The sequence below is a fragment of the Pogoniulus pusillus genome, chromosome 21 (assembly GCF_015220805.1).
Source record: "Pogoniulus pusillus isolate bPogPus1 chromosome 21, bPogPus1.pri, whole genome shotgun sequence".
NCBI classification, from domain to species: domain Eukaryota; kingdom Metazoa; phylum Chordata; class Aves; order Piciformes; family Lybiidae; genus Pogoniulus; species Pogoniulus pusillus.
Genome location: NC_087284.1, coordinates 16625817 through 16649646, shown reverse-complemented (window position 1 = coordinate 16649646; position 23830 = coordinate 16625817). Strand labels below are relative to the sequence as shown.

The 23830-nt window shown below is 44.8% G+C and overlaps 2 protein-coding genes and 1 long non-coding RNA gene across 7 annotated transcripts; 1 reads left to right on the top strand and 2 right to left on the bottom strand.

Annotated features, from left to right (window-relative positions):
* Positions 1-122: 122 nt before the first annotated feature.
* Positions 123-7822, bottom strand: LOC135184890 (leukocyte elastase inhibitor-like). The gene is made up of 7 exons (XM_064161085.1): positions 7742-7822; positions 6300-6475; positions 4413-4550; positions 3479-3596; positions 2767-2909; positions 2191-2358; positions 123-1681 (listed from the first exon to the last, which is right to left on the bottom strand). Exons 2-7 carry the CDS (start codon positions 6465-6467, stop codon positions 1280-1282), a joined length of 1137 nt encoding a protein of 378 aa, XP_064017155.1. The 5' UTR covers positions 6468-6475; positions 7742-7822; the 3' UTR covers positions 123-1279.
* LOC135184891 (uncharacterized) lies at positions 4365-16983 on the top strand. 2 transcript variants are annotated; one of them, XR_010306252.1, is made up of 3 exons: positions 4365-7481; positions 8243-8434; positions 16904-16983. It is a non-coding gene; the product is annotated as an uncharacterized LOC135184891 (long non-coding RNA). The 2 variants fall into 2 exon arrangements; XR_010306251.1 differs by lacking the exon at positions 16904-16983 and having other exon boundaries at positions 8243-8500.
* LOC135184888 (serpin B6-like) lies at positions 8605-23550 on the bottom strand. 4 transcript variants are annotated; one of them, XM_064161081.1, is made up of 8 exons: positions 23223-23550; positions 21072-21248; positions 20166-20343; positions 19029-19166; positions 17314-17431; positions 16933-17075; positions 14593-14760; positions 8605-9841 (listed from the first exon to the last, which is right to left on the bottom strand). In XM_064161081.1, exons 3-8 carry the CDS (start codon positions 20331-20333, stop codon positions 9437-9439), a joined length of 1140 nt encoding a protein of 379 aa, XP_064017151.1. In that variant the 5' UTR covers positions 20334-20343; positions 21072-21248; positions 23223-23550; the 3' UTR covers positions 8605-9436. The 4 variants fall into 4 exon arrangements, with proteins under 4 accessions (XP_064017151.1, XP_064017152.1, XP_064017153.1 ...); XM_064161082.1 differs by having other exon boundaries at positions 21072-21174; XM_064161083.1 differs by lacking the exons at positions 17314-17431; positions 19029-19166; positions 20166-20343; positions 21072-21248; positions 23223-23550 and adding an exon at positions 15398-15476 and having other exon boundaries at positions 16933-17018.
* Between the last annotated feature and the right edge of the window lie 280 nt (positions 23551-23830).

Below are 23830 nucleotides of genomic sequence, written 5' to 3'. Positions count from 1 at the left end.
ATATAGTTGGAAATTTAAAGGGGGGGAATGGAGGGGAGGTAGGGGAGAGTTCCTAACCCATGTCACAGGTGGACAGTTGGTTTTGTATTTTGAAATCCTAAATTTGTGTGCAGAAATTTCCATTTTGACCAGAAGTTGAAGAGTTTTATTTGTTGCTAAAAGACAAAATTATTATACAGTTTGCAAATAATAGAAATTATTTTGCCCTGCTTAGAACTGAGGTTGTACAGGTAAAAGTTACAGTACCTAAAATGTACAGAATGCAAACAAACAAGCTTCAGAAATAAACTGAGAGCACCAGCAGTATGTGATCACAGAGGTTCTCAGGCATCAGGCTGTTGTACAGTACATGTTTGTGTATAAAGATGTAATGGATGTCAGCACAGTAAATGCTGAATCCTTGTGCATAAAAAGACACATTGGATATTTGCTGCAGATTATGCACAGTCATTCTCTGGGAAACTGGAGTCTCTTTTTTATAGGATCTCCAGGTTCAGGTCAGAATGTTATAATAAAATCTTCTGATCATGCAGAAAGGCACCCATCGGCTCCAAGCACCTAAGACCTCTAAGCCCTGGTATATTTTGCTATTTTGACTAACTAGAATAGCTCCAGGTTATAAATGTTAAAAATCTTCAAACATACCACATAGTTTTTATGTATTTCTTCTCCTCCTTATTCAGAAGCTGTATTGCAAGTTTTCTGGCTAATGATTAGAAGGAAATACTTCTGTTTAAATAGCTTAATCCTTTTCTATTAATAGCTATCTCTAAACAAATGGCTTCTGACCTTCTATTTAACAACAGAACTGAGTAAACTCAGCTGTTCAGAAACATGCCTTTTGGTGCCCAGAAGGATTTTACTGCAGTGTCTTTGAAAAACAGGACTTCAGTGGAGGAAGACCTTTGTAAGAACAGCCTAGTACACATGCATAAAGAGCGACTGGATTATTACAAGTTATTACAACAAGAATCTGTGTCAACACAGACAAACCCATGCAGGGATGTATACATAGCGAGCCTGTGCTTTGAAAGGAAGAGCCAGGAGTTCTTCTAGTGCAATTTCACAAGCTTCCTTCTCCCTGCAGTTAAGATTTGCCTAGTTAGTAGAGATAATGTCAATCATCTCAAGAGAAAAATAAATCACTCCTCAGTTTCTCTGAGATTGTTTAAATGGGAAAGGCAGAATCTACCAGAAACTCAAGACCGAGTCATTAACTTTCTACAGGAGTGAAACTCTGACTGCAGCAGAAACTGATGTGCAAATGACTAGGAGTCTTTTATGGAGAAGTGCACCTGCCAAAGAAGAGTATGCTCTGCGTTGGGTTGTGGCGAATAAAGAAAAAGAAAGGATGGTCAGCATTGAAATTCTCTTCTATAGCCATGCAGAGCATAGCAATGCCAGCAGTGGCAGCAGCGGCTTCTGTGCCTTCCTCATTCACTTCTACAAAAGCCTTGTGGACGATTTTAGAGATAAAGAGGTCACGTGCCCCTGACATTCCTGACAAGTCAGCCTTGCCACTCTCAAATATGTCCAACAAGCCCAGAGCTGCTAAATCTGATCCAAGGTCATAGCTTTCTTCTAGCTTGAACTTTGGCAAATGCACATGAACATCAGTGGAATACAGACGCTGTGGACATGTCCATTCTTGGAGCTTCTCTAAGGTAAGCTGCTTCTCCAGCTAGAATTAAAAAGACAAGAGATCACTGCATATCACCAGCGTGGACATACTTCAGTAACATTGCCATGGCTTTTATAGGGCACTGTACAGATATGTCTATGCCTGTATCTTGCATAGCTCCATGCAGCTGAAACAAAGGCTGCTAAAATTCAGCGGAGACAGTGCAGTTTTTACTTTGCAAAGCAACACAAACGTTTTGCCTTTTACTGCAGCATACAGAAGGAAACATCATGTGCTGATGGCAACTAAACCATGTCATTCTTTAAAGCAACAAAAGTCTATCAAAGAGCATAAAGAATCATGCAGTGGTTTGGGTCAGAAGGGACCTCCAAAGGTCGCCTGGTTCAACTCCTGCCCTGCAGCAAGCAGGAACAGCCTCCATTAGATCAGGTTGCCCAGAGCTCCACTGAGAAGCTGATGGAATCCTGGTCATTTAATGGAAAACAGTGTCACTACTTCAAGGCTGAAAAGATAAAGACTTTGAAAGGCAATTCACTTAGGTGGTTCACCTTCTGCAGTCCAGTGGAGTCATCTTCAATGTCATCAGGTAACAAGATGATCATACTAAGTTCTTCTTCCTCGTAAGGCAGCTCTAGAACACGAATCTTCACTTCAGGGATGTATGCAAAATGGAATTTCTTTTTCTGATACATCATTTTTACTGTCTTTCTTTCATTCTGGATGGATGAAAGGTACCAAAAGTAACAGCTGAGAATTTTTAAAACCAATAGGCAAAAAGTAAGGTAAGAATTGCTTCCTCCATTGTGTCAGGTGATTGTAAAGCTGCCTGCACCAGTAATAACAGCTGCTTCTGCTGACTTCATGAGTTTCTGCTACAGTTGGTACTCTTGTGGCTTGTACAGCACAATCCTCACAAAACCTGAATGTTTATTCAAGACCCTGCACCTTGATACTGTTCTAGCCAAACAAAAGACAACATTTAAAGTCAAAAAAGATCAACTCCCTTCAGCATGAAGCAGATGACTGAATAGATTGTCTTTGGGTTTTTTTACTATTTTACATGCCAACACCTATATATTTGATCTTTTCATTTAGTGTATACTCCCAAGATACAGCTGTCTTACCTTATTCAACCGAAATGGCTTGTCAGTGGTGTCAGCTTCTGCAAATTTCTCTGCCCAGTTCCCTTTGAAATAAATAGCATTCACCAGTACGAGCTTGGTCATGCTACTAACTGAGCCTTCAGACAGCAGATCAGGGATTTTACCTTCAGAGAGGGCAGAAAAACAAAAGTCAAAACAGAATCTTGTAGTAAGTTGACAGCATATTGAACACACATGAAGAAACTGATGCTGTAGAAATACTGCAGCTATAGACCTCCAGCTCATTAATGAAGTTTGTTCCACTACCTGTGTCTTCACCAAACTTTTTACACTGTATTATAAACTGATGATATAATTTGCAATCCTTTTATCTTAAGCTGCCATCTATGAACCATCATAGAAGAACTAAAAACCAGTCACATTCAGGATTACTGGATTTAGAACTATATATAGAAAATGGACCTGGATTGACTAAAACAAATTCTGCACCTGAAGAGTATAAATCTGTGTTTTGCCATCTCTCTTGCACTGATCAGCCTGACCACAAAACACCAAAGTCTCAGGAGCTAGGGAACTGTTTGTGTCTTGCTTAAGTATCTTCTGGTTCTGTCTGTGCACCAACTAAATATCCCAGGGTAAAGTTATAGTGTTCTAAAGGCAGCAGACAATACATCAGTTCCTGCTCTCAAAGTATGAAACACTGCCAGCTACCTAATTAATCAAAATGGTTTACCTTCAGTTTTCTCCTCTACCCACTGGTTAATTTCCGTCCTGGCTTCATCACAAGCCCGACCAAAATCAACTGTGGCCAAGTCAGCACCGTATAATTTCTGAGTATTAGTCAGGAAATCCTAGATTTGGGAATGATAAGAAGAACTTTCATTGCATGCAGATAAGAAGACACCTCATTAGGATGTAGATAAGGTGCACACCAAACAGATTATCACCTGCTCTGAGGTGTGGTTCTAACAGAGCATTGCTTGGGGTGTTTCTGAGGTTGTTGGGTTTTCTCTGTCTCAGAGTAAGCCTCACATCACAGCTGCCACGTACACACCTGTCAGGGTGCTTACTGCAGTCATGGCAGTAGTTACCTGTTATACTACTGAAACAGGCTCAAGCACAGCTAGGATACAGCTGTGTGTCCAAATATGCTGAAGAGGTATAAAAAAAGCAACCAAGGTAGACCTCTTACAAAGGTACAACTCGCCAGTGAAGAGGCAGGATGTTTAGTCAAACAAATGCAGTGTTTTCAAAACCGTTTAAAGAATGTGGTGCTGGAGCAATGGAACTCCTAAAAAGCTCCTTGCAATGGACACAGCTGGTTGCATCCTAAAAAGCTGCTTGCGACAGACTGGGCAGTTATGACAGTTTCTGTGAAGTAAGAACACAGACAAGTAATTCTTCCCTTGAGCCCAAAGAGCAGCAGAACCAAACAAGCAATGGACAAACTTTGGTGTGTTGAGCTCTTAGGTGAGAGCAACAGCTGTGCATGTATACAACACTTTAACGCTGACTGCACAGTAACATGTAGCAATATGCTTAGAAATGTTTGTACTTTATAGATACTCAGAATGCTACGGTATCTATAAATGCTGTATCTATCTGGTGAAGCCTGGTGCCCTTGCCCACTAGGCTTCACCATGCCATCAGGCTCTACACCGACGTACAGGCAAAAAGCTGTAGGTCTTCTCTCCAAAAAGCCGATTGGCAAGCCGCAAGAGGTAGGGAGCATTGCTTCTGTTCACATCCATCGTCAGAGTCCGAAATCTTGAATGGACATCTTCAACTTTGTCAAAATGAAGTGTCTGAAAGAAAAGAAGCAAATTAGCTGCTGCTAATACTGTCTTAACATGTGGTGCTCCTTTGGGTGTGTCTGATCCAGCAGGCAGGCAGGCTGAAGAAGAGGAGGCTGGAAGATGCTCAGAGGCTTCTGTAAGCCTCCAAGAATGAATGGCACTGTTTCTTGGTGCTGTACTGCCTACATTCATCTCTTGTGTTAACTCCTGGGTTATATGTACTCATAGCTGAAGCTGTTGGTCATAACCCTCTCTTTTCAGAGAATAAAATCAAAACTAGCTTAGGTGAGCTCTTAATAAATCTGAGACCAATTTATCTTTTACAGTTGTATGAAAACAAAGCTGCTTGGCTATATGCAAACCCAGCATCATCTTAAAAAACAAATGTTTTAGTGCAATTTCTCTTTCCCAAAAGGCAAATGAGCTGGTCAAGGCTCACAGATGGAACAGCCAGACCTCACAGACACGAAGGCCAGACCAAAGCAAGGACATCCCCATGCAAACTGAAGTCATGTGTTTCTCAGTAGGGAAGTGCTGTGAAACACCCCCTGGATTAAAAGGAAAATCCTTGGTTTATCTCACTACTTTTTTTGCTCAGGACTTGCTGCCTGCCCATATTAAGGCACATGTGAACAAAAACATCACAGAGCACAAACCTCAGAGAAGCAACTTAAAACAGGCTTACAGAAACAGATTTCTATGTATGCTTGCATGGAGCCCTTAACAGTCAACAATCACTGCCTCCTTAATTACTTACCTTGTCCTAAGCAAAGCATTTTGGTATGGGAACATGGATTATTGAAGGTGACTGTGTTGAAACACTCCCTCTCCTTCCCCCTCCCCGAGTTCCTTTTGCAAGATTTGTGCTGTCAGTAGGTTTATCCTGGGTGGGGCTGTCAGTACAATTACATGAGATTTCTGTTCGAGGTTTGTTTGTACAAGTAGTGAGAAAATAATTTTATTGTCTTATTCAGAAAGGACAGGATCAGTCAACCACTCCTCATATAGTCCAGGATACAAAGGTGAAATTATTCATAGACAAATATGTGATGGTGACTGCAATGGGAAGTCTTACAACACCTTTCTGCATGAACCTAACAAAAGGAAACAATAAGTGACCAAGGGCCCTCCACAGAGGAAGCTTCAGGACACACTCCTGTCTTCACCACTTGTGCAACGTCTAATGAGGGTTTTCAAACTATGCTACTTAACTACCTAAGGCTATGGTGAAAATAAGCACCTGGACTCAGCTCCTTCAAGATAGCTGCAACTAAGATGCAAATACTTAGGTACCATCATCATGGATTATCACAGTGGTTGTGCTTTAAAACTGTAGATGACTACTGTGTTCCTTTAAAAGATACATCATATTAGCAACAAGTATGACACTGGTGACCTGGTATTACAAAACAATGGTTCCTTTATCAGAACGTCTCACAGAAACTAGTAAAGCTTTGGCTGCTGGAAACTCCCATCATTTTAGATGGGAGACTGACAAATCAATTAACTTAGTTTCCTACTGAAAGGATTAGCAAGTGAAAATAATTGAGAAACAGTGCCCAGCACAAATATGGGCAGAGGCCTCTGGAGCAGAGCAGGCAGAAGGCAACTGCAGAAAGAAGCCTGAGGAAGCCTCACTGTGCATGATGGAAATCTCCTTTTGAGCACATAAAATTAACATCCTCCTTCCATTTTCCCTTCTCTAAAACATAACAACTTTTAATGTGCAAAAGTGAGTTTTCATTTCTTTTGACTAACCTTCAGCATCTGTGACTCGGTGTTACCTTTGGCCCCTAAAAGGACCATGGCCAGAGCAGCAGAAACGCTGAGAGGAGAGTAGAAGAGGTTTCCTGTTGGGTTGGTCTCATTAAACCTTCTGAACAGGTCAAGTGCAAATCTGCTGTTGGCATTACTCAGGTTCTCCATGATTACAGCTGAAAAATACATTGGTCAGTTCAGGACTTCAGGAAGACATAAGCCTGTGTGACCGAGAGTGAATAGGATCAATCTGAGTGCAGCTGGGTAGAGAGACAGCAAGAATTCCATTGCCAGTGCAACGTCTTCACATGAAACAGTCAGTCACAGTGAAAAAGAAGTATTCTTTCCAACGTAAATTGCATCTCTCGACCTCCCCCATCACACTAACTTTAAAGGCATTGTTTTTTAAAGAAGCTTTCCTTCTGACTTGAAATTGGAGGTAGGTGTGCTGGCAGAGCTCACAGACCAGCACACCCCAGGGTGCCCAGCACAGCTTTCCCCTCCACTTTTCTGCCGGACTTCTCCATAGAGGACCCTGACAGTAACTGTTCAGGGAGATGCAGACACCTTTCAGCAAGCTGCCTGTCCTCACAGCACAGGTGTCAAACTCCTGACAAAGGCTGAGGCTCACTGCTACCTTCGGCACCACTGTCTCAGCAGCCAGCAAGGTTCTGGCATGCTGCAGCCTGGCACAGAATCCCAGCCAGGCTGAGCAGCCCTAAATGCAGGGCCAGAGCCCGGGATTTTGTTAGCCAGAAAGGCTAAATTGAGGAGCACAGCACACAGAGCCTCAGGGCTGATGCTGCACCCAGAACACAAATTCCTTTGGGACAGATGCTCCTGAGAGGTCCCAGAAGTGGGATGGAAGGGGCAAGGTCTGGGTCAGGTACACAATGTCACCCAAGGCCTGTCAGAAGCACTGCTTGATGCTAAAAATGTTTTCCTGCTCGCCCAGTTCTGATTCCTGCTTCTCTTTGCTTGCCTGCAGCCGGCCTCCTGGTTCTTGCCTCAGGCAGCTGGATGTGCCCATCTGCCGTCAGCAAGCAGGCCAGCGGCCCAGCGAGTTACAGCTGCTGTCCCAAGCCAGCCGCCTGGAGGAGCCCGCACCAAAGCTGCTTATTTCCAAAGGGGTCTTCCTACAGCAAGGCCAAAGGAACGCATTCTGCTGCCGCTGCCGGACAGGTGAGCGCCCCCCACCTTTGCACTGTCTTTAATCCAGCTCTATGCCGAGAAACCACAAAGCCCAAACAAATCCAACCGAAAAAAACCCAAACAAACAAAAGCGCCGAATGTCAGCTTTTACTTTCGATTAGACCGCGCCGCTGTGCAGGCGCTGCGCCGTGAGACGCCGTTCTGCAGCCCCCGCCCCATGGCTACGGCTCGGGCCCGCCGCGGACCTCGCCTTCCTCCGGCCCCTCGCTGAGGGTCTGGGCTCTGCCTACCTGCCTGTCCGCTGCGGAGCGATGCGGTGCGTTGCTAAGCGGTCCGACCCTAAGCAGTGCGGCTCTCACCCGCGGGTACGGCAAGGGCCCGCCGGGGCGGGGCTCGGGGCGGGCCAGAGGGGCGGATGCCTGTGGGCACACCCGCAGCGGAGTACCAGGGAGAGGCGTGAATGTCCCAGCGGGGAGGAGGAGGTGCCGGGGGCGCAGTTAAACCGTAACCTCTCCTGCGAGAGCCGTGTGCTGTTTCAGGGGAATTTGCTCCAGAGCCGCCCGGGGCTGCGCGGCTGTGTTCCCGCGGTGCTGCTCTGCTTGCGCCCTGTGCGTAGCTCACAGTTCTCTGCTGTGATATGAAATACGAGCACCGAGTGCTTTCTCTGGTTCCACCCCATGGGTGTTTCTCCACCAGACAGCCCAGGCACGCTGCCTGCTCAGGCTTTGGAAGTGTAGCAGTACCGCTTTAACTGCAGCTAAAGGTGACTCAACTGCCTCCCCCTCTTCCAGTCGCGCTTTCGTTGTCTTCACCCGAGACAGCATGAGGCAGTCTGGCGCCCTTTGGACCATGGCCACCGAACCGTGATTCAGAGCTGAGCACAAGAGGTAGCATTGCCATGCTGCCCAGAAACAAACACCTGGCTCAGGACCCCCTGCTGCAAGTCCTTTCCAAGGCCAACGCCAAACTCCACGGGAACCCAGGTAGGTGGCACAGGTTTGCAGTGTTCAGAAATCCCACGTTTACAAATAAAGTCCCACTAAGTTGTATAGGCCCCAGTGGTACTCTCTCAGGAAATAACCTCCATCACACTGCAGCTTCCTTTTAAAGGCATAACTTGTGGGCCAATAACAGAAAACACACCCAACACCACTTCCAGCTTTTCGAGTTTATTTCAGGAAGAGCAAAATAAGTCACTCTAGTAGGAAATACATTTCAGCCATCTTTGGTATTATTCAGTTGAAGTGTTCAGAACAGGAAAATATAAGAAGATTAAACCATTAAGGCTTTGTCATTCAAATATTGCATAGGCACTATATGCTTTTCCATTACATTCTTTGTTAAAGGGCTAGAGCTGGGTGACAGCTAATAACCCTTAGTGCCTCCTGGAGATAAAACCATGCTTCTCACTCCATGAATACCCTGTAAGGACATCTAATGCAAAGACACATTTTATTCCTGTTCTTGCTTAAGTGCTTGTCCAGTTATTAACAATAAAGCCCCTGCTGACTCAGGCCACTTAGCAATACTTGGAACAGGCTGCTAGAGACTGCTTCCATCTCTGGGGAATACATTTAGTCATTAAATGTATGAGTGTGGAAGAAAAGGGCATGGGAAGGGAATAAGGCTGAGGGGAGCCAAAGAGGTGCTTCAGCCTCCTTGGAAACAAAATTGAATTCTTTCTGTGCTAAATGGTGGCCACAAAAAGGGAACCTGCAAGGGGAACTGTAATAAGAGATGAAGCCTTCTCTGAGCAGGTGGGAGTGTCTCATGTCAACAGGGAGCTGGAGAACTCTGCACCCAAGGCACGAATTCTTCTAAGAGGCAGTTGCTGTGTATGTGGAAGTAGCTGGGTTACTCTTATACAAGCCTCAACTGAAGAGCACAGAAGTGGATTCAGGCAGAGCTGGAAGAGACAGTGCAAAAGGATAGCCTTATTTTAAAGAAGAAGGAAGTGACTGTGTAATGGTGGCTCCTCTGCCCTTTCAGGGAGAGCAAAATCTGCCACAGAACAGAATGCTTGAAGTTTTGTTGTGCCGGATGACGAAGAGGAAGGGATGATCAGCATTGAAGTCTGGAGTGATCATGGCACAGCGCTTCATCATCAGTCCTGCTGTGGCAGCTGCCGCTTCAGTGCCTTCTTCGTTGACTTCCACAAAGGACTTGTGAATCACTTTGGAAAGCACCAGCTCATTGCCAGCTGACATTCCTGAGAAGTCTGCCTTGCCCAAGTCAAATGCATCTGGCATTCCCATGCTAGTCAGAAGTGGCTTCAGCTCATAATCTTCTTCCAGCTTAAATTTGGGTAAAGACACCCTCACCTCCGTACAGTCCATCATTTCAGGATTGATCCAATCTATCAGCTTCTCATATGTAAGTTCTCTTTCCAGCTACAGAAAACATAAGACAGCCAATTTTACACAGCCAAAAGCAGAGACTCCTATACATAGTGCATAAAGTGCATCTTTTTTCCTGTGTCTAGAGTGTCTCAAGTCAGCAGTGGCTTCTCCCTAGAGACTACAGTCCCAGCTGAGATCTCTCCCATATGTTTCCTGGTAGATACAGCAAAGATCAGTCCTTTCCATGTAAAGTTTGCTTTTATAAAATGTGTTAATTGGGTGTGTAACATTTTTAAGTATGGGAAGCAAAGGCAAAGAACTGGCAACAAGGTCATAAGGAAAGCAAACTCAGCTCTCCTGTCTCTTAACCAAAGGATCCTCCTTCAGGTTGGCAGGCCGACAAAAAAGAGTATGATCACAGTGCCCTTTGCAGCCACAATGCCCTTAGTGATAAATTCCTTGTCCAGAGCACAAAATAACCAAAACTTGTCTTTCCACAACAGAAAAGATCCTACACTACATTCTTTTCTCACAGTCACTAAATCACAGAATGTTAGGGGTTAGAAGGGACCTTGAGAGATCATCAAGTTCAACCCCCTTGCCAGAGCAGAATCACCTAGAATAGGTCACACAGGAATGCACCCAGGCAGGTTTGGAAAGTCTCCAGAGGAGACTCCACAAACTCTCTGGGCAGCCTGTTCCAGTGTTCTGTCACCCTCAGAGTGGAAGAGATTTTCCTTGTGTTCATGTGGAACCTGCTGTATGCCAGCTTGCACTGTCACTGGACATCACTGAGAAGAGAGCCTGGCTCTGATCTCCCAACACTCACTCTTTGCATGCTTAGAAACAAGAGTGAGGTCACCACTCAGTCTCCTGCAAGTTACAGAAACACGGCTCCCAGAGCCTTTCTTCACAATGGCTGTGTTCCCTTTCACTAATGATCTTTGTGGCTCTGTGCTGGACTTCCAAGCAGTTCCTTGTCCTTGTTGAATTGGACACAATATTCCAGATGCAGCCTCACCAAGGCTGAGTAGAGGGGTAGGAGAACCTCTCTCGACCTGCTAGCCTGCTAATATACTCCAGAATGGCACTGGCTTTCTTGGCCACAAGGGCACATTGCTGGCTCATGGTCATCCTTCTGTCTACCAGGATCCTTAGGTCCCTTTCCCCTTCACTGCTTTGCAAAAGATCAGTCCCCAGCCTATACTGGTACATGAGGTTGTTCTTTCCCAGGTGCAAGACTCTACACTTGTCCTTGTTGAACTTCATTCAATTTCTCCCTTCCCAAGTCTCCAACCTAAATCTCACTGAATGGCAGCACAGCCTTCAGGTGTGGCAGCCACTCCACCCAGTGTTGTGTCATCAGTACAGTGCTGACAATGCACTCTTGTTCCCTCATCCAGGTCATTGATGAATATATTGAGTAGTACTGGTCCCAGTACTAGTCCCTGAGGGACTCCACTAGTTACAGGCCTCCAACTAAACTCTGTCCCATGATCACAACTCTCTTTTTTCCTTCAACCAGTTTATAGTCCACCTCAATATGCAATCATCCAGACCACATATTCTTAGTTTAGCTGCAAGGGTTCTGTGGGAGACTGTGTCAAATGCTTTACTGAAATCACGATAAACCACATCCACTGCTCTAGCATAGTCTGCCCACCTGGTTATGTCCTCATAAAAGGCTATCAGGTTGGTCAAACATGACTTCTCCTTGGTAAAACTGACTACTCCCAGTGACCTTCTTGTCCTTGATATGCCTAGAGACAGCACTAGGACTAAGTTGCTCCACTGCCCTTCCAAGGATCAAGGTGAGGCTGACCAGTCTATAGTTACCCAGGTCTTCCCTCTTGCCATTTTTAAAGACTAGAGTGATACTTGCTTTCCTCCAGTCCTCAGGCACCCCTCCTGCTCCCCATGACTTACCAAAGATGATGGAAAGTGGCCTAGCAGTGACTTCTGCCAGAGTACTCAGCACCCATGGGTGCATCCCATCAGGACCTATGGATTTTAGATGTCCAGACTGCTGAACTGATGCCTAACCAGGCCTCATCAACCAAGGCAAGCTCCTCCATTATCGTGACAGGGACCTTAGGGGTCTGGGGCTCCTGAAGACAGTCTCCAGTAGTACAGACAGAGACAACAAAGGCATTCAGTACCTCTGCCTTGTGTCCTCTGCCACCAGGGCACCCACCTCATTCAGCAGTGGGCAACTACTTGAAAAGGCTAAAGTTCACCCTGCTGAAGTCCAGGGTTATTAACCTGCTTGGTATTCTGTTTCTACTGCACAAAATCCTGAACACCATCTCACAGCTGCTACAGACAAGGCTGCCCTTAACCTTCACCACATCAACCTGACCCTCCTTGTTAGCGAGTGCAAGATCCAGCAGCTCTTAGAGTTGACTCATCCACCATTTGCATCAAGAAGTTATCATCAATGCACTGCAGGAATCTCCTGGACTGTGGCTGGCTGAGTAGTCATTCCAGCCAGTATCTGGGTAGCTAAACACCCCCCATTGGAATCAGAGGCTGTAATTGTGAGGCTGCTATCAGCTGCCTGCAGAAGGCCTTATCAACTTCCTTGTCCTGATTGTGTGACTTTTAACAGAAACCCACAGAAGTATCGCCCATGTTAGCCTGCCCCTTAATTCACATCCACAAACTCTCAAACTGCTTCTCATCCACCCCTGGGCAGAACTCACCACGTTCTGGTTGCTCTTTCATGTAAAGAGCAGCTCCACCAACTTGCCTTGTTGACCTGTCTTTTCTAAAAAAGACATGGCCATCCATGACCACATTCCAGTCATGAGAGCTGTCCCACCCTGTCTCTGGAACTGCAGATCCTAACCCCATGGCCATGCATGAATTTCTAATTCCTCCTGTTTATTCCTCATTTTGCATGCTTTGGTGTGCAGGCATTTCAGAGAGCAAGGTGGGGTGGGAGGCCTTCTGGTCCTCATTAATACTAGAACACTGCCCCACTAGTGCAAGCCCAGCTACAACCCCATTCCCCTCTGAATCTAAAGTTCTATGAAGGAACTCTGCTTGTTCTTGTCCTAGAACCCTCTTCCCCCTGCCAGATAAGACTTTCTCATGCATTATCATCAGCCATGGTGTCTTATAAAACCAGCCATTGCCAAAGAACCCAAAGCCCTGCCTGTAGCACCAGTCTCAGAGCCAAGTATTTCCGTACTGGATCCTTCTATTCCGTCCTGTGTCATGGCCTGCAACTGGAAGGAAGATAAAATTACTTGCTCCCCCTTGCTCACCAACGATGTGAAAGCCTTGAAGTCTCTCTTCTTTCCCCTCAGACTACAGGATGCAGCTTCCTCCCCACCTGCCTGAGAGATCAGTAGTGGGGAAGTGTGATGACTGCACCATGCTGGCAAGTTTCCTAGTGACATCCCTGGCTCTGGCTGCAGGAAGACTACAGACTTCCCTATGATGAGGGCTAACCTGGCACACTGAGCCCTCCGTTCCCTTTAGAAGCAAGTCTCTGACAACTACAACTCTTATCTTCTTCCTTGTGGAAAATGTGGGTTTATGGCTGGAAGGCCTCTTGGACTGCAGTAAGACCTCTGATGCTAGGTGCTCCCATTTCTGTTGGGACTGGCTCCACCAGTCTCTGTGCCTCTCACACACCCTTACATTCCTGAGCCTTTGGACTTCCTCTTTCAGCTCAGTCACCAGGCTGAACAGGTCCTTTATCCACTCACAATGAAGAGGTGTTGTCTCTGTAGTCCACCATTGCAAGTAAAAGGCTTTGGCACTCCTGCAGCCAGGGTCCTGGACTCCTACCTGTCCATGTGGAACCATTGGCTGGGTCACTACGTTTCTTTTGATAACAGCTTTTGCATGGTTTGCAACCACAGCTGTTCCTGCCCGTGTGACTAATCCCACAAGCTTCCACGGCACACCCAGACGTCTCACCACGACCCTTCCTGTTTAACCTTGTTTGGTGGGGTGCTCCTGAAGCATTTAAATGGCCCACTGAGGCTGCAGCTCCACCCAGCTCTCATAAAGTGGCTGCCTTGGTGAGGGGGTCACTCCACTCGCCAAGTGTATCCTGGCTTCAGGGAAAAAAATACCACATCCACTGAGCACTGCCGCTCTGGGGACTGTTAGGCTCTGGACACTGACCTCAGAGGCTGATCTCTGTGATCCCAGCGTGGTGCCCAGTGACAGGACAAGCGGTAACAGTCCCAAACTTGAACACAGGAAGTTCCATCTAAACATGAGGAGGAACTCCTTTATGTCGAGAGTGACAGAGCACTGAAACAAGCTGTCCAGAAAGGTGATCGACTTTCCATTTCTGGACTTACTCAAAACCCACCTGGACACCATCCCGTGCAACCTGCTCTGGCATGGGATTCAGACTAGATGATCTTGAGGTCCTTTCCAAACCCTACTATTCTGTGATTCTTATTCCCTATGATCTTGTTTCCAAGTGGTGGGCCAGAGACAATCTGCCAGCTTTTCAGAACAGATCTATGGGACAAGACACAGGATATCCTAAAAGCTCTCCCAAGTCCCCTCTCACCACATGTGATGCTCACCATAACCACAGCTAACCTCTGTTCCTGAAGAGGGTCAAGTCATCTTTCTGAGCCTCTGGCTAAGAGGAGAGCATACAGCTTGGCCAATAATGACAAAAGGCACACTAGTCACCTGGGACAGGGAAGCATGGGACACTTCAGCTGGTGCTGAGCATGAGTGAAATAGTCACCCTGGAGCAGAACTCTAGGTCTACATGCACTGTCAAACTATGTATCCTGGAGGAGACATTTAGCTTAAAAACTTACACGTTCTAAGCCAGTGAATCCACCCTGAATTGCATTGGGGAGCAGGATGATCATGCTGAGTTCATTACCAACATAAGGGAGCTCAAGGATTTTGGTTTCGAAGTCACCAATATAGGTCATGTTAAATTTGTCCTTCTTCCTCATCATCTGCACAGGTTTGGTCTCATTCTGAAAAGGGAGATCAAGAGTTAGCACCAAGTCACTATGCTGGTCTCAAAATATGAAGCAGGCATGCAGTCACTTGAGGCTCTTTAGTCAAATTCTAAAGAGAAGTAAACACACCAGAGAGTACAGTCCCACTACTGTCTTCTTATGGAAGAAGGACCACCAAGATTTAGATTTTAATTACTAAGGCAGAAATGTCTGTGAAGTTTCCTTTAAGATAAAGAAGCCAGGACAAATATTTGCTCTCCTAAGAACAAGTGTCAAGCTTTAAACAGAGCTAGTAAGAAGCAGAGCCTGCGTTTCTTGTTTTAAATGAAGACAAAATAATTTCAGTGTAGATGTTTTCACTTTTAGCCCATGTGGCTCCAAGTGCTGTAATAAAGAGGTATTCAAATATTTTTAAATGATACTAAAAATGCCAGGAAAGTGAGAGCATTATTTTGAATTCTTGAAAAGTCACATAGATACAAAAGATTTCTTCATCTTAATTTAATTCTCTGCAGTCTCCTTCCATTTTCACACAGAGCATCAGCTACCACTGTTTACATCCTTATTTTCCTCCTTATCAGATGCAACCACTTGTGGCTCAAAAGTTCAAGTTACACAGGCAAGTTCCAGTTGCTCCTTTGAGCCTACTTACATGCTTCTGCAGCTCATCAGACACTGGTCTGTAGTAGGATGAAAGCCATTTCATTTTTCAGAGGATGAGATCTGCAGATCTAAAAGCAAGTTCCTTGGGTGATCCAAGGCAGCATTCCCCATCCTTACATCTTACCACCTTCTCCAATATAAGTTTCTAGTAAATTATCTGAAAAGTTGCAGAAACTAAACAGAGTGTTCATATTGAGAGGAGGAGTATAAGGAATTTCACACAAGTGTTTTCTACCAAACACTCCAGTGTTTAAAAAACACCAAAGCCAAAATACAACAAAATACCAGCTAACCAAAACAAAAATCCCAAACACACCAACAAAAAAACAGCTACAAAATACTCTGTATTTACAAACAAGAGATAATTCAGAGCTAGGCTGGACTTTATCCCAGGAGCATTAAGAGCTTGCCACAGCACAGTATCCAATACAGAAACATCACTGAATCTGCTGCCTCAGGAAGGAAAAAGTTCTGCTTGGGCTTTCTGTGACATCTTTGTAGGAAATGGATGCAAATGTTCCACATGTGGTAGCATTACACAATATTCCATCACAAGTCAAAAGGCAAATTATTCATCAGCACTATATTGTATCTTAAAACATGATGCTAGGTTTTGGCTGGTCCAATGCAAAGAAAATGGAATAGCAAGTCTGGATACTTTGCTGGCATTTTCAACACATTCCAAAACAGTGATAGTGCAAAGTGCCAAGTACCAAATCAGTCTAGTAGCTTCTGAAGTGCTGTAGCGAGCAGCATGGTGTGAGCAGGAACATTCCCTAGTTGCAATGTGGCATTAGCAATTTCACCACTGGGGAAGCCCAGCATGAGGGATTCAGTTTTGTATGATGTTCTTTTCAAGCAGGATCAAGGAAGTTAATGAAGTCATGTTACCAGTTTTTGTCAGTGGCATTTGGAGGCATACATAGAGCCTGGGATGATGCTGAGGAGCAGTCATGTCTTGCTAGTGACAGCAGCCAAGTCTTGTTCAATAGCACTCATCTAAACACAAAAATGTATGGCATGGAGGTCTCCAAGGACATTTATTTGGGAGCTTTCCCCTATTTATTTTGAACCAGCTCAATGGTAGAAATGCTGCAAGAAAGCACGGACTGAAGAAGACTTACACACAGAAATTTCCACCTACATTCTAAAGGAAAATTTCATTTCTTATCCATAGTAGTTTTACACTGAAATCAATCCACTGACCTGTGTGAAATTGTTTACAACTCTCAACCTACCAGCTTTGCTCAACTATTTTCTTCCCTGCCATTCTGTTTTAAGTACTGTAGCTATGTAGAGCACTATTTCCCTCAAACATGAGGGTGAATGGAAAAAAGTCCCTTTCGTTCTGTCTCTTAATTGTTATAGTAAAGTTTCTAGTAGTTATGTGCAACAGCAGAGACCAGTGTTCATATTGAAAAGAGAGGGTATAAGGCATTCCACACAACCCATCCAAGACAGCCAAGCTCAAATGATTCTGTTTTTTTTATTTCAGAGTATTGTTAACACTTCAGCACATCATACCTCGCTGATGTGGAATGGCATTTCTACTGTTTTCTCTTTGCTGAACTCCTTTTCCCATCTGCCTTTGAAATAGATGGCATTCACCAACACAAGCCTGGTCTGCGAATCCAGCATCCCCTTTGCCAACAGGTTCTGGATTTTACCTTTATGATGCATAGAAAAATTAAAAAACCACAAGAACTAGATACATGCCCAACTGTTAATTTTATCTAATAGAATATCTGCTCTGTAATTAATACACATTAGAGAAGAGAATTATGTACCAAACGGAGCAAGAGCTCAGTGCTTTGCATGTTCAAACCCATAGTATTATATGCTGAAATAGTTGTCTATTCAAGCTCTGGCTGTCATTAAATCAGTAGGGCATTTTGCAACACTCACCTTCAGTCTTTTCCTCCACCCAGGCATTTATCTGTTTTGCAGACTCCTCCCAGGCATTCACAAAGTCAGTCTGCTCTAGTCCAGCATGGTAGAGTTTCTGACTCGACTCTATAAATGACTAACACAGACATTCACAACAGCTTTTCATATTTTACTCTCATTCACTCACAGATGATTCTTAGATACACTAAGGAAATCTGCCCACTTTCATCTTGCATCATATAGAGCCATTCAAGTTTTGTCTAAGAGATTCTTCCTAGGTTCTAGAAAACCTACTTGAACTAGGAGTTGTGTAGTGTGTGCTAGTAAGTCAAACAACTTATTAAGCATGCCCCACAGGTCTATATAATTTAATTGACAAATGGTGTGGCTACTTTAGAGGGTTTTTTCCATCAGTGAGAGAATGTATGATTTAGTAAGCTTCTTTCTACGTGAATTTTATTGCAAAACCTCTCGGACTAATAGAAAAGGTTTCATTCAAAAGGCAAACTATTTTTTCTTAGGGAAAAACAGAATATACACCTGTTGTAGTTTGAAGCGTCCCAGGTTCCCCTAAGAAAACTACAGCAACCAAGATCCATCCCAGGATGTTGTAATGTTGTTATCCCATTGTTTCTCAGTATCACAGCTTATAAGCCAGTGCCTGGCCAATCTCACTCTCTTTATCTTCTCTTCTCCTCCCTTCACATCTCTCTCCAGGAAGAGCACATGTCCCTTATCATCTCATGGTTTGTGTGGGGGAGATGGCTACTAGATGGCAGGAAACTTTGAGCTTCATCATGCAGCCTGCTGAGGCCTTGTAGGCCACAGATGGAGATGAAGGGAGGGCAGCCATGGCCTACTGTCAGGCCTGTCGAGGGTGGAATGGGTGGAGAATCCTAGATGGATTTAGTCTGATAGACTTGGCTTAGCTCGTGGATGTATCCATTCTACCTGATTGTCTTTTGCATACATGCACTAGTAAATAGTATCTCTCTTTAAACTTCCAATCAGAGTGCAGCACTTTCATTCTTACTCTCTAAAAGGAGCAAGAGTCACCTCTGTCATCCAGTCCTGGGTAGCTCATGGACCCAAACTATGACACCACCTTCTCTCAGACTTAACATAGTTAGATCCTTATTACATAGATGCAAAGTGTATGAATACAATCCATGTAAGTTTGATCGACTAGACAGGCATTCTTCATAAAAAGGATCACTGAATATCACTTCCATCTTGCTTCTAGGGAAGCAGCTACAGGAACATGTAAAACATAATACCTATTACCCTTATTTAGGATTTTCCTTAGCAGAAAATCTAAGTGTTATGTACTCCTCAGTGTAGTCTCTGGATTTAAGAGCTAAGAGGAAACACAAAATACTGACCATGCTTAAAAGCAATACCAACACTTTTTTAATTGTATTTACACACCATCAGTGGAAAAGAGATATGTCAAGCACTAGTCCCACAGCCAAAAATATTAATTTATCATGGAACTCTGAAGAGTCTGATGGATTTTATAATGCTTTGCACCAGAAGAGTATTCAAATTGTAAGTTATCTAAAAGGAGCTCCTTCACTGAAGTCAAGTACCAGCCTCTGGCATGATCTACTTTGTAGTCAGAGCTCTCAGCCTATCAAATTTGGAAAGTGCTTCCTAAAGCCTGATGACTTCCAAAGGAAATAGATGGCAAGTAGATTATAATAAAGAATACCACAAATTCAATAGTTACTTACTGAGAGAAACTCAAATGTCTTTTCTCCATAAAGTCGGTTAGCAGTTCTCAGAATGTATTTGGTGTTGGGATTGTTAATTATGGCAAGAAGTGACTGATACTTATTGTGAGCATCCTCAGCTTTGTCCAGAGAAAGCACCTGTAGAAGACAAACATCTCAGCAGAGTCCCTGCCTTCTCTAAACACACTTGCTTCAGCACAATTCAGTCTTATTTTAATGACTTTTGAGTTTTAAAAATGTGACTTAAAGCCCAAAGATTTTTCATCACCCCTCCCATCTGGAGCTTATCACACAAGTCACATATGATGCACCTAGGGAGATGCTGCACAAGTAATGGGGGAAAAAGAGTCAGCAGCACTGAATTTCCCTCACTTGAGCTGAGCATTAGAGGATCACAGAATGCTTGAGGTTGGAAGAGATCTCTGGACGTTATCTTGTACAATCCCCCTTTTCAACAGGGCCACCCCCAGGACTGTGTCCAGGCAGCTTTTGATTCTCCATGTATGGCAGTAATGTAATACCACTTTGGAGAAACTCCTAGAGATGTGTTTATACTCCTTCTCCACTAGGCAGAAGAGGCAAGCATCCTGACAAATGACTGAGCAGGCAGTGAATGCTGTCAGTTGCACACGTAAAAATACATCAAGTGGTATTTGCCACCCAAGTAAATTTAAAAGAACTAAACCAACTAAATGCAGCTACCATTCTGACATGCACACGAGGCAGATTTTTTAACCTTTTGTGTGTGTGTGTGTGCCTGGCTACATTTTGGAAGCATGTACAGCCTGGCATTAAGCCCAAAGATGACGGCAGAAGAAACTATTTTGTATTGCTAGAGATTCATCGAACCTACAAAACCCCCAAGCAAGTACCTTTTGTAGGAAGATCTCTCCATCTCAAAAAAATCCAGAAAGCCCAAACAACAAAAAAATACAGGTGCCTCTTTCATACTGAAGGAAGTTGTCCCTATAAAACCAGTAAAACCAGTACTGCTTACGTATGTGCTGAAGGAAGACCTCTGCTCTCCAAAACCAGAACGGTTCTAGTAGCTCAGCATTAGTTCAGACCACAGACTAACACAGATTTGTTTTTCATATGGCCCCATCAAATTCAGTATGTTAATTAACTCAGACATACCTTTGCTATTTGTGCTTCAGTGTTACCTCTGCAGCCCAGCAAAATCATAGACAAAGCAGAAGAAATACTAAAAGGAGAAAAGAAAACGTTCTGCCTGCTCTTGTTCTCACACAGGTTTCTTAAGAGGTCGAGTGCAAAAGTGGTATTTGCTTCATAGAGGCTATCCATGGTTTAGAGCCTGGAAGATAAAAGACAAAAAGAGAATGGCTTGAATTTATTTCAATGGAAAATGATCAAGTTATTTCTGCTTTTACATTTCCCAATACAAGCTATGCATCATAATTAGGCTGGGAAATTAACCAACTCACTGAAAAACTGGTTTGGTGAATCAATCACCTTTAATCTCATACTAGCCACTTTGTAGGGAATTATTGTGATCAGTATCTGAAGGGAGCTTACAAAAAAGCTGAGAAGGGACTTAGGCTATCAGGTAGCAACAGGACTAGGGGGAATGGAGCAAAGCTGGAAGTGGGGAGATTCAGATTGGATGTGAGAAAGAAGTTCACCATGAGAGTGGTGAGAGCCTGGAATGGGTTGCCCAGGGAGGTGGTTGAGGCCCCATCCCTGGAGGTGTTTAAGGCCAGGCTGGATGAGTTTGTGGCCAGCCTGATCTAGGGTAGGGTATCCCTGCCCATGGCAGGGGTGTTGGAACTAGATGCTCCTTGTGGTCCCTTTCAATACTGACTGATTCTATGATTGTTGCTTTTTGCATTTCAATCCCAAACCTGTAACAGAGACATCATCTCTCACTGATGTTATTAGAGTCTATATGTAATAAAAAAATGTTACATCTTTTGAGGTAAGATAAACAAAATACTGTTCTAGGACTCCACAAAGACAACTATTTGCCTTTACAGTTAAACCAGAGCAAAAAGGCATCAGAATGGAAGAACTGTCAACACTTACCTTCCCTAAGTCTGTATATCTTCAGTATTATCTTCAACTTACTTAAGTGTGTGCACACTGTGTTTTAAAGCTGACAGCTAGTTTGGTAAAGTCAGCAGAACAACTTGACATATGAGATTAAAAAGAAAAGGGAAACAAGGTTACTTGGTCAGTGTGACAAGTTACTGTCATTTCCTCCTGTAGTAGAAAAGGAAAAAACCCTCAAATTCCAGAAACACACACAATAAACCAGCTTATAGACAACCTTATAGTACTGCCCACTTCAACACATGTAACTGGATACCTGTCATACTCTACACACATCAACTGTGTAGGGAGGTTAACCTGAGATTAAACCACACAGCTGTAAAAGGAACAAGAAATACTGAAAAAGATGAGTTAACCACAGATGAGTAACTATCACCAGACATTGTAAACTGTTGGCTAGTAGAAAGTTTCTATGTTTTGTTCCTTCCTTAAGGCAGTGCCTTGATATATTGCTAGGAAACAAACACAATTCATACTGATTCATTATCTGAAACAGATAGGTGGGAAAAACAAGTTTCTGCATGCATGATGTTTCACCTAAGAAAATGTCTTGCTAGTAGCTTTACTGAACTTTTATTTCTTCTATCCCATAATTAGAATGGAGGGAAAGGAAAAAAGCAAGCTTAGATAGAAGAATCTTCCAGTTCTGCTGAAATCAGTCATGACATTTACAGCATAAGTAGGTGGCACTTAGCATATTCAATTTTAGTTTGCTATACTGACTACAATTCCCTACAGTACCAATATCTGCAGATTGCCAGCAACAAGGATTTTTGACCTGGAGGTCAAAATGAACAGGACTAGTGTTAGCAGCAAGCAGTTATTATCTACAAAGTTTTTGTAGGACCTCCATGGCAGGCAAGAATTTACAGGAAAAAGGAGGTAACTCATACCATTTGGCTTTAACCAAACGGTAGTATCTCAGCAGCTAGCAGACCTATCTGTCCGGCTCGAAATGCCTTCCCTGCAGTTCAGGAATAACAATAGAACTACTAACACCATTCTCATCCTTTAAGGAACAAAAGCCATATGATATAAGCACGTTATTTGTCAGCCAGATGTGCAGTGTTTGCTGCACAACCCTCAATGATCAGAGATAGCAATTCGTGGCTGACTCTGGGCTCCCCATAGGTTCTGCAGCTGATAGATGAGATTTCTGATGCTCCAACCCTGTGCGGTCCTACCACTATGAATTTAAAGCATACATTCTCATTATAGAATCATAGAATCTTATTCTTTAGTGCAGTCTTTATGGACAGAACGGCTGCTATCTAATCATCAGACACACACTACGGTGCCTCTCCCAGCTGAGGGCTGTGGCACGGGGGAAGCGGGCCAAAGCAGGGTACAGCTTTCCTCCAGTCAAGAAACACATCCCACCAAAACCATCGTGTAGATCGTTGCTCAGTGTTTGCGGACACGTCGCCACCTGTGCGCCCAGAGTCACAGGCCGACTGCTAAAGGCGCAGCCAGAGGGAGAACTCAGCGGGATCAGCGCTGGGAGTGTCCATCTCCGCAGAGAAAACCGCGCCTGCAGCTCAGACATCCCTTCTCCCACCCTCTGAACCAATGCAAGCTTTCTTAAGGGAAAAGAGCTTAATTCAAGTTCTAGAGAGGTGGGAGTGGTGTCAAAACATCTGCAGTGAGCTTACTGGTAGCTCCAAGTAACGGCTCCTCACATCACACGGCTCCAGGTGCTGCCGCTTGATGCAGCCCCACGCCTGCTCACCACTAGCGGCTCTCGGCCCTGTGCGATTCACCAGGAGCGGAGGGGCACGGAAGAGCCCGCCAAGAGCTCACCCTGTCCCAGCCAGGCAGACGCAAGGAGCCAAGGGTCTGACACTCCCCCGGGGCGAGAAGTCTCCACTCCGTCCCCGCACTGAGCATGGCACCATCAAAAACGTTAAACCGCAGCCATTTCCGCAGTGCCCCACTCCTACGCATCAAAACATTCCCTAGGCACTACCGAAACTCCGGCTGACAAGAAGCAGAAACTGCACCACAGAAGAGGGGGAAAACGTAGCAAAAGCAAGATCACGCAGCCGTTTGTTCCTTAAAACCAACACAAGCGAAAGCTCGCCGTGGAAGAGAAGGCCTCCGAGAGAGCTGCGCTGCGGCACTCACCCCTCCGGGCGCGGCGCTCCGTTCCGGCCACAGCCCTGCCCTTTCCCCGGAAGGGTTGCTGTGCGTTACAGGGAGGGCGGAGGCTCGGCCCCACCTCAGCCGCGCCCCGATCTTTGCCCCGCAGTTGCGGCGAGTCTCCGAGAGACGCAGCACAGCCCCTCCGGACGAAATGGCCACGGCCCAAGAGCTCTTACGGCCCCTTCACTCCTTCCTTCGCATCTCCATAGGCCTCGCCTCGCCGGTGACTTTCGGACTCTGCCTCCCTCTCGTGGCGCAGCTGACAGAAAACGCCCCCAGAGCGTGAAGAGTCGTTACTGCTGCCGAAGTGGAGGCCACAGGGGATGGGCCCCTCTTTGCCTCGCACACCTAGCCGTCTGAATTAGGCCAGTAGCCTCTATAGGGGTGTACTTGCTTATTTATGTATTTGTGAGAGGAAGGCAAAGGGATGCCAAAGGCCTTAGATAAGGAAGGTCTGTGCCTAGCTGTAATTCAAGGACTTACTCAAGGGCTAAACTGGATCCAGGTCTAAGTGTTGCAGGCTGGGACTAAGTGCAAGACTACACCTGGATCAGGGCTTTAATCGTGAGGGTTAGGAGAGGGGCTGTGAT

Excerpts from the sequence above, each read along its gene's own strand:
- LOC135184890 (XM_064161085.1), bottom strand. The coding sequence starts at position 6,467 with ATGGAGAACCTGAGTAATGCCAACAGCAGATTTGCACTTGACCTGTTC. Across the intron at positions 4,551-6,299 it reads CCGAGTCACAGATGCTGAAG|ACACTTCATTTTGACAAAGT; the intron begins GTTAGTCAAAAG and ends CTTTTCTTTCAG. Across the intron at positions 2,910-3,478 it reads GGTAGAGGAGAAAACTGAAG|GTAAAATCCCTGATCTGCTG; the intron begins GTAAACCATTTT and ends CCCTCTCTGAAG.
- LOC135184888 (XM_064161081.1), bottom strand. The coding sequence starts at position 20,333 with ATGGATAGCCTCTATGAAGCAAATACCACTTTTGCACTCGACCTCTTA. Across the intron at positions 19,167-20,165 it reads CTGAAGCACAAATAGCAAAG|GTGCTTTCTCTGGACAAAGC; the intron begins GTATGTCTGAGT and ends TGTCTTCTACAG. Across the intron at positions 14,761-16,932 it reads TGCCATTCCACATCAGCGAG|AATGAGACCAAACCTGTGCA; the intron begins GTATGATGTGCT and ends CTCCCTTTTCAG.